This window comes from Natator depressus, chromosome 1 (genome assembly GCF_965152275.1).
Source record: "Natator depressus isolate rNatDep1 chromosome 1, rNatDep2.hap1, whole genome shotgun sequence".
Lineage (NCBI taxonomy): Eukaryota > Metazoa > Chordata > Testudines > Cheloniidae > Natator > Natator depressus.
In genome coordinates, this window is record NC_134234.1 from 78,947,261 (window position 1) to 78,959,520 (window position 12,260).

At 44.1% G+C, this 12,260-nt stretch overlaps 2 protein-coding genes across 8 annotated transcripts in view; both read left to right on the top strand.

The window, feature by feature from the left end:
• UCHL3 (ubiquitin C-terminal hydrolase L3) overlaps positions 1-3,191 on the top strand; it is a 65,846-nt gene extending 62,655 nt beyond the window's left edge. For 2 of the 3 annotated variants that reach the window (XM_074962077.1, XM_074962081.1), the window contains one exon: positions 1,372-3,191. In XM_074962077.1, coding sequence (XP_074818178.1) covers positions 1,372-1,455 — 84 coding nt within the window. In that variant the 3' untranslated portion in view covers positions 1,456-3,191. The remainder of the gene's footprint in view (positions 1-1,371) is intronic. The other variant, XM_074962087.1, reaches the window with a different exon arrangement.
• A 7,009-nt stretch (positions 3,192-10,200) lies between these two features.
• Positions 10,201-12,260, top strand: part of LMO7 (LIM domain 7) — a 181,778-nt gene continuing 179,718 nt past the window's right edge. The window contains exon 1 of one of the 5 annotated variants that reach the window (XM_074962097.1): positions 10,201-10,459. In XM_074962097.1, coding sequence (XP_074818198.1) covers positions 10,391-10,459 — 69 coding nt within the window. In that variant the 5' untranslated portion in view covers positions 10,201-10,390. The remainder of the gene's footprint in view (positions 10,460-12,260) is intronic. The other 4 variants (XM_074962109.1, XM_074962102.1, XM_074962121.1 and 1 more) reach the window with 4 other exon arrangements.

The window sequence follows — 12,260 nt, forward strand, 5'->3', positions numbered from 1 at the left end:
AATTCTGAGCAATTCTGCATATTCTGTTTGTCAAAATAACGTAATATAATCATGCCAGTTTCAATTATTTTGGTAATTTATTTCAAAATACCTGTCAGCAAGTATGTCTGTAACAATACAGACACACACACACAAATTCCCCCAGGAGTAGAGAGTTAAAGAAACCTCTACAACAACCCAGTTCCTGCTTTTCTGCCTCCTCTCCCCCAGAGCCCAGATGAGGGGCCAGACACACCCCCTTCTGCCCAGAGCCCAGCCATGTGGCCCTCCCTGGCCCACTCACATCCCCTACCCTCTCTAGAGGCCAGCCTTCAGACATTCACAGAGCCTACCCTCCTAGACCCCAGGGATCCAGATGGAGAAACAGCCTGATGATGCTGGGTCCCACGGAGTTTCCTGTGCACCACTGCCTCCTTCCTTCAGGGGGTACTGGGAACTGCAGCTGCTGGAAATCCTCCAGCACACCCCCCCCCCGCTCCTCGCCATCCTTGTCTTCTATTTGTGAGCTGGACTCTGCTGGGTCCAGTGGCCCCTAGTGGCGGCCAATATCTCTGCAGCCCATTTCTGTCGGGGGGAGGGGGAGGAAATTCCACACGCCCAACATTAATTTCTGAAAAGTTCTGCATTGCGCAGTGGTGCAGAATTCTCCCCAGAGTACAGCATGCATAGAGAGTTTATGGTCACTTTACATAACGTTTGGGAAAGCAAAAGGCTGGAGACACACAGGCTGCTTTCTTTAAGTTGCCAAAGTCACTTTTTCTTAAATTACACACAGTGTGTGTGAAATGAGTGCATATTTTCCTTTTTTATTCCTTCACATGCCTCATATTTTCTAACACAAATAACAAGCACTGTGTTGTGCACCCTCAGTCTAGATTAGATACAGGAGTTATATACAGTCTTCCACTTTCCCAACATACAAAGCTGGTGGTGTTGCTTAGGAGTTCAGTTACATCTGCAGGTGAAGGAGAAAAGTTTCTGAATGCAGCAGTACTACTAAAGGCAAACGTTCAGAAAGAATTATCTAACTGCCTCATCTTTTGAAATGTAACCCATAATGTTCCATACTGTTAGATGCAACAACTAAATAAATCATCCTTGTTCCTGAGGTTCAAAACACTTGCTTACGTTGGGCACAGCAAGTAATATTTAGCAGTGTCAACTCAGATCAGAAATTAATTCCAGTTCAGTTTGACACACTGGTAAAGTTTGTGCAGAAAGTGAAAGAATCATGAGGGACATAACTGCTGTAAATCATAGTTACAATACTGTATTTAATTCATGTGCCAATTGCTTAATTGTTTTTAGTAATAGTGTGTTTTTATATAATAGGTAGTGATTGTGTGTTTTCGTATCTTATTTTTTAAATAGGATGCAGTAGAAGTTTGCAAGAAGTTCATGGAACGTGACCCAGAAGAATTAAGATTTAATGCAATTGCTCTGTCTGCAGCTTAACTATCCCATTTGGAAAAGCTGCACCACTAATCTACTGAAACAAAATAAAAATATTGCCATATATTAATGTACGACTTTTGATACTTTCACTAACATGTTGACGATGTGAGTATATATGGATTAAATCTTGAATTAGTCTTTACTGCATCTTGTTGCTTGTTCCTAAGGCAATTGTTTTGAAACAAAATCTTACATATACACACCAAAGATCTTCCATGCACTTGACTTTCATCTTTTCCTTTTTAGTTATTCTGAATTATTCCCCTATGATATTTTATCACAGTTCATCAACTAAGTAAAGAGTAGATAACCAGAAGACCAGAATTGAACGTATGCATTCAGACTCACTTCAGGGACTACACTGTACATTGATGAACAACAATAGAGACATAAAATGTAGGGCTCTTTGTTTTTCAAACTGTTTTGTAATGATAAATTAATGATAAAAATAAATTAACATTAATACACTGAAAGCACTTATTCAGGTCAGTCAGAAAACCAAAAAGTAGTTTTCATTAAAATATTTATAAATGCAAAGAGATTGAAGAGGCTTATTCCCATAAAGTTACCATCAGTAAGTAGCCGTAGCTGTTTTTCTCTGATCCAGGCAGTTTAAGTACTAACATATAATTAAACTTAATATTTTTAATTTTGGGCACATCTGCCTGGGCACCAGCCAGGGGTAGCATTGAGAGCGTAGGGAGAGAGAGTTTCCCTGCACTCAGTTCCTGTGCTTGGTGCCACAGTGGCCCCTAGCAGTCAGGAGAAGCAATGGTAGGGAATGTCCTGCTCATCACCTCTCACTTCAGATTGGAGAATGCTCATTTGCTCTATGGGAGTGGTGTAGGAGCAGTGTGGTCAGCACACGGGGATGGAGCATGATCAGTGTGGATGTGAATTTAGGAGAATTTAGCTGCTAAATTCTTACAAATCTATTAAGAATATGCAAACTGAGGTGGTTTTGGTTTTTTCAAAGGCTTGCAGCATGTCCAGATTTTGGTAAATTTTCACAGGGATGGCAGAAGGCACATCTGACAACAGGGTGACTGTCTCTCACCAGCTTTCATCTCCCTGTTCCAAAACATGAAACTGTTGTTAGAGCTTCTCAACAAAACAATTTTTAACATTGTCAAGATGTATTTTCCCTAACCTCAGTCTTGAAAATGTCTGAATCTTTTAAGCTGAAACTTTCTAAATAAATAAATAAAAAGGCAGTCTTAGGCAGCAGACACATGATGTGGAAACATTTCAGTCCAAATGCTGAAGTTTCTCAAAGTCATGAAAACGGGTCTGTAATGTAAAGTGTCAGGTAACCTTAACTGTAGATGTTTGCTACTTGATGTTGCTATGTGTGCGTCCTACAATATTGTATCCTTTAACAGCCATCCTTAAAGCATCCTACATATATTTGACTGTCAGTTGAAAAGCAGATTGCTAGAGGGTTTGTAGATTTCAATGTGTTTTTGTGTTTAGAAAATGTGTGTAGTGGCTGTGAATCAAAAGTACCCTTTTAAAAATGTCTTGAAACCTGTCTTGATTGCACACGGTATTGTACTAAATATTTAGTACAGCTGTCTGTGGAAAAACATGACACAAGCTTTTGCTTTAATTATCACTTGGGGGTACACACACTAAAAGGATCAGTCTTAGTAAAATATTGTCTTCTCCGTGTTCATTTGCTGTTAGCACCAATTTATAGATTCCTAGATTATACAGCCAGAAGGGATCACCATGATCAACTAGTTTAACCTCCTGCAAAACACAGGTCATAGAACTTCCCTGAATTAATTCATGTTTGAAATAGAGCATTTTTTTAAGGAAAAAATCCAATCTTGATTTAAAAATGTCCAGAGACAGAATCTACCACAACCTTGGTAATTGTTCCAGTGGTTAATCACTCTCATTAAAAAAACCTGTGCCTTATTTGTCTAGCTTCAACTTCCAGCCAATTGGATGTATCACGCAGCACAAGTACATAATGATTCTAGCTGTAATGGTACAAAGCCTCTACTCCATGAAATTGCTTCACATCCGAGAACTATCAGGAGTATCGACTCTGTAACCGCCATGTGTGACATATTTCCAGTGGGTGACAATACATTACCTGAATTGATACATAAATTACTACCTCTCATTTCATTGTCCAGAGCCAATGTTAAGTTTAAAGTTAAACAGTTCGGACTTTCAGCTCCATTCCTGCAACAGCTCTGTAATATTTGTACCTTTTTTCTCCTGTACCCTAATTTTTGCACTATGCTGCATGTAATGTAACTGGAAGAGACATATCAGTAATAATTGTAAATATTACAGTAACCAAAACACCACAAGCACGTGAACTTCCCTTTAGAAAGCCCAAATTCTGAGTGTAGAAAATTTGAAGATGCTTCAGCAAACCTAGAGAATACTCTGTGTTGAAACTTGTTCCATGAATGAATGTCCCTAAATTCTGCCACATTGCTTGTAGCAACTTCACCCTTAAGATGTTTAGGGCCACTGCTGCTATGACCCTAAATCTTGTTTCTGACCTGTTGCCTGAGTGAAGCTGTTTCTACTCAGTTCAGTGTGGCACAGGTGACATGTAGGAGCCATTTGTTCTCCTTTTACTGCTTGCTGCAACCAAGGTTAAAGATGTTCCTAGTGCTTGAAACAGCTGAGTTTCTGGCTAGGTAGTATTCTAGTCCTTTTGGTAAAGAAGATTTACCTCTAGATGGCATTACCTAGTTGATTCCACTCATTCCTGAAGCTCCTTGTATCCTCTCTGTTAGTTGCTGAAACCATAATCTTACCCTATGTTTTAAGTCACCTTTACCTCAAGATCCTTTGTTTGTCCTATTAGTGTGGCGTCAACGCCAGCTTCTTTCACTATTCAAAATCTCAGCATATATAAACTGCCATTGCACTGTGTTCCCAATGTGTGATGACTGGGCTGGAACTGCTTTTACCTCTTAAAATGTCAGCCCAGTTGTTCTGTGGTGAGTATTCTTGGGAGAGCGTACTATGGCACTCTCCTAAAAAGGTTGATTGGGAAGATATGGGCAAAGGTAACATGTCTGGTTTGCCAGCAAAGAGAAAGTGTCCAACATGCAGTATAAAAGGCAGCTTGATCCAAAAGACTGTCAAACTGGTCTTTCATTGAGTGAGATTTCGATAAAGAAAAGAAACCTTTTAAAAAATGAACAGATGCAGGTACTTGTACTTGGTTTACCTGGTGCAAATTATCTGTCTTCGCACTACAGACCTCTTGCTATTCACCCAGCTTGAAATGAGGGAAATTAATAAACAAGTACCTGATTTGTCAGTGCCTCATTTTCTACCAGCTCCCGTTACCATCATAAAAAAGCCTCTGTGAGAAATGTTCCCTGTGCATCTAAAACCCTGATCTAGTTTACAGCCAGAGATCAAATACATTTTGTGGAGCAGCCAAAATTACATTTATAATTGTGATCTGTGGATTAGGACAATTTGCTATCCTCAGTGAAGTTGCATCAATGCAGGTCAAACAGAAGCATGAGTAGATATGCTAAAAATCCAATTTGTGTATCATAGATTTGAATGTAAGGAATCAGATTTCATAATAGATATATTAGAATGAAGTTCATAATAACTTGAGGCAGGCAATTTTGGTTTTTTCAATATGCAACTGATTGAAATCCAAGTATGCTTTTTACAAGCAAACACATTTCAGTAAAAATTGTTGGAATTTCTTTCACACTTACCAATAATATTGTGCATCTAGTATGGCTTTCATTTATGTATACTGCAAAAACTTTTATCCAAGGAAGTTTTACTGCTTTCAGACTAGCAATACTATCATGAGTTAGTCTATTTGTTAAAGTACTGTGAATCCTCAGCTCCTATTAATCGTTAAGATCTAGCTTTAAATGATTACTATTTATGCTTGGCTTACAACTAAGTTCTTGATGTTTTTAAACCTAAAACCTTGATGGATGTGCAGCATTCTGTCAGCCACTGGCAAAATATGAATAAATGATAACACCAATTAAACTTTTTTGCTTATAGAAAAACTATGTTAAAAAAGTGTAACTGAAAATTTAGTGCAAAAATTAGCATATATGTAATTTTAAGGTAATTTTAAATGTCAGGAAATTTCAAACAATGATTTCTTAAAAGATTGCACATTTTCTAATGGATACAGGGTTTCAAATTATATCACCATTCTACATACAGACCTCCCCTTTACCCAGATGAACATGTTTTCTGATATGATGGTAGATTTGCAAATTGCTGAACTGGAAATGAGCAGTTGTACCTAGTTGGAGTGGCAAATGAATGTGCCTGCTCTCTACAGAAGAGCAGGAGAGAAACTGCCTGGGGACATCTCTGGGCATAGTTCTCTCTAGAACAGTTGTATGTAGTTACCACAGAGACCAGAGCACAATACCCTAGAGAGAGCCAAACTCAGGAACAACTGGAAAGTCAGAATATAGAAGATTTTGGTAGAAGAGAGGAAAGATTATAGAGTAACTGGGACAGGAAACAGCAAGGAGAATACATGGGCAGGAGAGAGGAAGATACATGGGCAAAATAGATCAATGGACATTATGATGCGTATCACTGTTGGCAGTCTCAGCAGACTCCAATCACTGAGGATATGTTTACACTGCACTGAAAGATTGGGCTCCTTCTCAGGGTCAAGCCCAAACTCACCTTCTGTCTACATACAATTCTGTCTGACTCAGGCCAGCAAGCGGCCACAACTGGGGAGGGAGCTAAGAAGCCTGTGATATGGTGGCCTGATTCAGGTCTGCTTACTACCGTGTAGACTGGAGCACGGGTGTGGGGCCTCGGTCCAGAAAGTCTAAACCTTAGGCTCACCAATGAGTGTGGACACTCAAGCCCTGGGCTTTCAAGCCCAGGGTCCGTGGACTCAAGTCCTACTAACCCCTGACTTACATTGCAGGGTACACATATCCTTAGTAGACACACTGAGCAAATTAACTCCCTTCGATAACTTAAAGGGATTCCTATAGGTCAGGCTTGAAGCATAGTAGTGAGACTGTAGGGAAGCTTGCTACTGGAACTTGCACCACAATCATTGTGAGTATAAAATGAGCAGTTCAGACTCCAGTACAGAATTCAAATCCTATCTAATATAAGGTTTCAGAGTAACAGCAGTGTTAGTCTGTATTCGCAAAAAGAAAAGGAGTACTTGTGGCACCTTAGAGACTAACCAATTTATTTGAGCATAAGCTTTCGTGAGCTACAGCTCACTTCATCGGATGAAGTGAGCTGTAGCTCACGAAAGCTCATGCTCAAATAAATTGGTTAGTCTCTAAGGTGCCATAAGTACTCATTTTCTTTTATCTAATATAAGTGGTAAAAAGTCCCCCCTCCCCCTTCCTCAGATATCAAATTGACTGGCATCTTTAAGGAACAGTTAAAACCCTCACCTCCACAACATTACACTAATGATTAAGTGTATGAAATATAACATAGATTAAAGAAATGGAAAATGTCCACTCAGGACCGGCTTTAGGGGTGGACGGGCTGGGTGGTGTCCCAGGGGACGCCGTGAGCAGAGTTTGGTACCTGAGTCCCCCCCGACCACCAAGAGCCAGCTGGGCTTAGAGGGGCAGCCAAGTGAGCAGAAGCATCTGGAGAGGGCAAAGGAACCCAAGCTATAGGGGGGCAGTTGGACAAACAGTAGGGTGACCAGATGTCCCAATTTTATAGGGACAGTCCTGATTTGGGGGTCTTTTTCTTATATATGCTCCTATTACCCCCCACCCCCTGTCCCGATTTTTCACACTTGTTGTCTGGTCACCCTAGCAAACAGCCAGGTGACTCCTTTGGAACAGGGATGCCGCTCCTCCCCCTATTCCATTGCCGTGCAGCTGCTGCTCCTGTTCCCCTCCCCCCCAACCCCCCCCCCCCCCCTCCGGCCAAGCTGATCACTGGGAGCATCCTGTCTGCTGTGCAGAACAGCAGGGCTTGAGGGGTGGGCTGATGTCAGGGTGTGCCCCTCCCCCTGCCCATGTACCTGGTCTCCACTGAGCTGGATGGCAGGACGGGGGGAAACCTGTCTGTACTGCTGCCTCTCTGGGTCTGGAGTGGGAGCTGCCGGTGTCTGAACAAGCCTTCAGGCTCCTGACTCTGAGTGCTTTCTTAAAGACATAGTGAACTGACACACTCACTCAGGCACACACACACTGTCTCTCACATGCACACACTCTCACACATGCATGCTCTCTCCCACACTCCCCCAACACACACTCTCACATGCACACATTCCCCTCAACAGACACACTTATATGCTCTCTTGCACACTCCCCAACACACACTCACAAACATGCTCTTTCTGTCTCACACATGCGTGCTCTCTCTCACACACGTGCATGCTCTCACACACTTCCCCAAAACACACACACACTCTCTCACACAGTCTCCCCAACACACAAGCTCTCTCAGATGCACTCTTGTATTGTTGTTGTTGTTACTTCTTGGTACTTCCTTTCAAAATGTGCAATGCACATATATTCTCTGTAATTTTATTCTGATATCTGTGTTAAAGCTCCAAAACTGATATTTCAAGGTTTGGGATGGGGCTATCATCCTTTTATCTCCTGATTGTTCTAAATTTACATATAAATTTAAAATATGGTTTAATTGGTGTTTGTATATATGTATATTTCCCTTTCTTTCTATAGGAATTAGATACAGTGCTTCAGTCAGCTAATTTCTAAGTTGTTATTTGCAAAAAAAAACAAACAAAAAAAAACTAGTTTTCAGGCGTTTAAGTAGCTCCTGGAATCACAAAGTTGCCCCCTCAATCTGAAGTGGCACCCCTAGGAGGAGGAGGTGGTGCCTCACAGCCCGAGGGCTGCAGGAGGGCCATGGGCTCTGGCAAGATGCAGCCCTTGTGTGACAGCGTGCAGCCTGCCTTGAGCCACAGACCAAGCACCAGGCACCTCAAGCCACAGCAACATTGCAGAAGTAAAGGTGGCAATACACTATATACCATGCCACCTTACTTCTGCACTGCTGCTGGCGGTGGTGTTGCCTTCAGAGCAGGTGCCCGCTCAGCAGCTACTGCTCTCTGGCTGCCCAGCCAGTGCTTAATTTATACTGGGGCTGAGCTCTGGCACCTTTTTCAATTCAAATTAAGCATTGGGTAGGGAAGGCAGCAGGGCCCAGAGGTGATGGGGCCGTGGGGAGCCATGGGGACCAGGGGCAATGGGGGGGGTGCTCACGGAGTCCAGCGGTGCCAAAATACAAGTTCGCCCAGGGCACCATTTTCCCTAAGGCTAACCTTGTGTCCATCCTAACTAGGAGTTCAAAGAGTCGCTAGAGCTAAAAGGGAAAAACCTCTCCATTTGAAACGTAGGGGGTGGTGGTCACAGGATACTGGAATCTTGCCTCTGGCATTTTTACTTGTGCCTTTGGAGACAACACAAGGAGTGACTGACATAGAGACAATACAGAAGGCGGTCCCCATCCCTTTGGACTGCCACAAAAGTCTTTACTCTCTCAGATTCAACAGGAATAACCATTGCAGTCTGTATCCTAACAACACTACCCTAGCTCCCAGTGGTGATAATTGACATGGGCCCTAGGCATCTGCACTAGGGAGGTTGCCTTTGGGCTTTTTGGAAGAGTGGGTGAGGGCTTAACAGTAGCTAACAACTTAGCACCATTTAATGGGAAAGGAATCTAAACAAGTAACCCGTCTTTGGAGCTCTGCCCGACATGCCTGGGCTGAGGGTGGGCTTTTTTTTTTTTTGGCCAAGGAGGCACTGGCACACCCCTGCTCTTAGGAAAGACGCCCGGGGTGCTGTGGCTCTCCAGGCAGCACAAGGGAAGCTGCTGTTCCTTTTAAGGACTTTAAGAGAAAGAGGAGCCCTGCGCCTGTAGTAAACTGCGGCGCCCTCAGGGTCTCTCCACCTGGGCACTCGGCTGAAGAGGGGGGAGGGCTACTTGCCGGGCCAGTTCGGGATCTGTCCTCGCTTCGCTCAGCGAGCCCGTTCCCTCCCCCGAGGCGCGGAGAGGGGGCGCTGCAGGGCACCTGCAGGCGCGCGGCACAACCAAGGTGCCAAGGCGAGGCCGGCGCGTCCTTCGGCGGCGCTTCTTTTACCTGCCGCCAGGTGGGGCTGGGCCGCTGCGCCCCGGGAGGGCGAGGGAGGGACGCTTGGAGCCAGGGCGTGAAGAGCGGAGCCGCCAGACTGCGCTGCAGCGGGGGAGAGTCGGCCCGGGCGAGTAGCTGCAGGTAAGAGCCGCGCGGGTGGGGAGGCGAGGGCGGGGCGCGGTTCATTCTCCCTCGGCATTTGTGGGGGGCTAGCGGCGCCGGGAGGTGCAGCTGTCCGGAGCTATCCCCGGTGCGTGTCGGAGCCGCTGCGCGGGCTAGGGGCGCTGCTCCGGCTGTGGGGGGAGCCCTTTAGCCACCCCCCCCCCATCCAGTCAGGCTGCAGCAGGGGGCACGGGCGGGCATGTCCCAGTCCCGGCCTTTCCGGACACTTGTCCCGGGGGACGTGAAGCTGAACCCCTAACCCGGGCATAGCGAGTTCCTTCCCCCGAGGAGGAGCAGGAGGAGGCGGCGGCGGCGGCTCGCGGCCCCGGGGCTGGAAGCAGCTGCTAGAGGCTGGCTGACATTCTGGGGGTGCTGCTGCTTTGGGGGGGGGGACGGGGGAAGGGGAGAAACGCGGTTCAACCAAACTTCCCGCCCTCCCCTCCGCCCCCCTCCCATCCTCCGCCCCTTACTGGGGTGGCTCGGATTTGGTCTCGAGACAGCGGCTTCTTCAGATTCTTGTGGTTTTCGGAGCCTTCCCAAACTCCCGGGGAGGAGCTGCCCGGAGCGTTCAAAAGCCCTCGCGGAGCGCCGGCGGCTGTCTCCTGCTCCAGTCCCACCGGAGCGGCGGCGTTGCTGGGGGTTGTCCACTGATCTCTCGCTTCCCCACCCCTTTTCTCTTGCTTCCCAGTCATGGAGGGGAGAGAGGATGCTGAAGGCAGCTGCGATGTAGCTTTTGCTGAAGCTCAGAGATGGGTGGAGGTGAGAGGATTTTTTTTTAAATTGTCTTGACTGACTGCTTTGCTTTATAGCTTGGGTCTTGTCCACCAGCTGCTAAACATTTCCCCATAGACCTGGGGACTCCCCTTCGCTGATAAGGGGGCGTCCAGCGCTGATGGAGCTTAGGTGCTTGTAAACCTTAGTGTTTGTCCATCTCTGACTGCTGGAGAAAGAAATGCCCCCTGCTCTTCAAGGTGAAGTTATCCTGCTCCCAGCCTTTCCACACGGTTTATGTTTGTTTTCCACTGATGCTGCCTGGGGCGTTTCAAAGGAAACGATAGGGTCCACATTCTTTTAGCAGCGAATCTGATGAGCTCAAAGCCTGGGCGAGGGGGAGAAGGCTGCATCTGTGGGCAGCACGGAGGTTGTCTGCCCCACTTGGTTTGTGGGGGCTGCGAGTTCAGAGCAAGTAATTGAAGAGAAGCTACGCTGTAAACCGAAGTTTTGTTTTTTTTTTAAATTTGTTTTAGCGGGTAGTTGAGGGAAGCTTGGCCTGCAAGAGACTTGTTTACAAACTTTCTAACTTCATGAATAGTTGCAGTTCATTATGTGTAGAATGTGTTATTAAAAGCTTCCGTGCCTCATAACTTAAAAACAAAAATAAACCCTTCCGTTAAAGGATACCAGGGCTTTACTCCTGTAATTACCATTTACAATTTTGTGGTGATTTTTTTTTAGTTCTTTTCCTGGGACAGCTTGATCTAATCACCCCCATAGTCTTCCGGAAATTATGGGTAACCTGTATCTGTGTGAGTTGTAAACTCTGATTCTTGGTTAATATGACTTTTTTATGTGTAGACAGATACCAGAACTTTTGTAGCCTGTGCTTGTGGTTACTGTACAGAACAGCATGTAAAGGGATGGTTGTTCAGCGGGTGATCTAGAGTGTGCATATTCCTAGTGTGAATTACAGCGAGTAATGTGATTGGTATAGTTTATCCCTGACATACAATTGCATGGTATGTGTTCAAGTCAAGTTACTGTTTAAGATGAGTACACTAACTTTAGTGCACTTCTGTAAATTTTAGAGAGACTAATACTCTGGCTCCAACTTCAATCATTTTGTACGTTTATAAAGAACTCTTAAAGTGTATATAGCAACTTAAATTTTTTGACTGTACACATGCTTCAAAATACTTGGTTTTTAAAACTATTTTTTAAATTTTTTCCTTTGCTTACTTGTCAAATCCTGGATTCAGGGTTCTCTTTCCTGTTTGCAAATTGATGACATCCTTATGCCTAAAAACTGTGCAGGGATTTTAGAGGATTATCAACTCAGGACATGGCAAGTAAATGGCACTTTTGTACTCCCGCTTTAAGAATAGTTATTTTAAGGTCAGTGCAGTTAACACTTAATGACATTAACTCACTTGAACAGAAACATATTTGAAAACCTAACTTTTTTAAAAAAAATTTCCATTTATCTTTGGCTGGTCATACCAATCAAAAAAAGTTCTCTCTTCTACTGGTAGTAGCAAACAGAGAGGAGTAGCAAGTGTAAAGTATTTGGTACTTCTTGCATAGTGTAAAAACAGAGCTTTAAACTTCTGTTTAGCTTGTGTGATGTAATATAAATATGCTTTGTTTCTGAATTATGAATTCTTTATTAATTTATTCTTTAGCATTTAGTAATCTGACCTGCCTGGATAACATTCAGATTTTAAAATATAAAATGTTTTCAACATCTTTATTATAACCTGTTTAAAAAATAAAAAATCCTTTTATGTTCAGGGCAAATGTAAATTTAAATGTGTTCACTTTGAAATTCAAGCTTTGCTTTAAA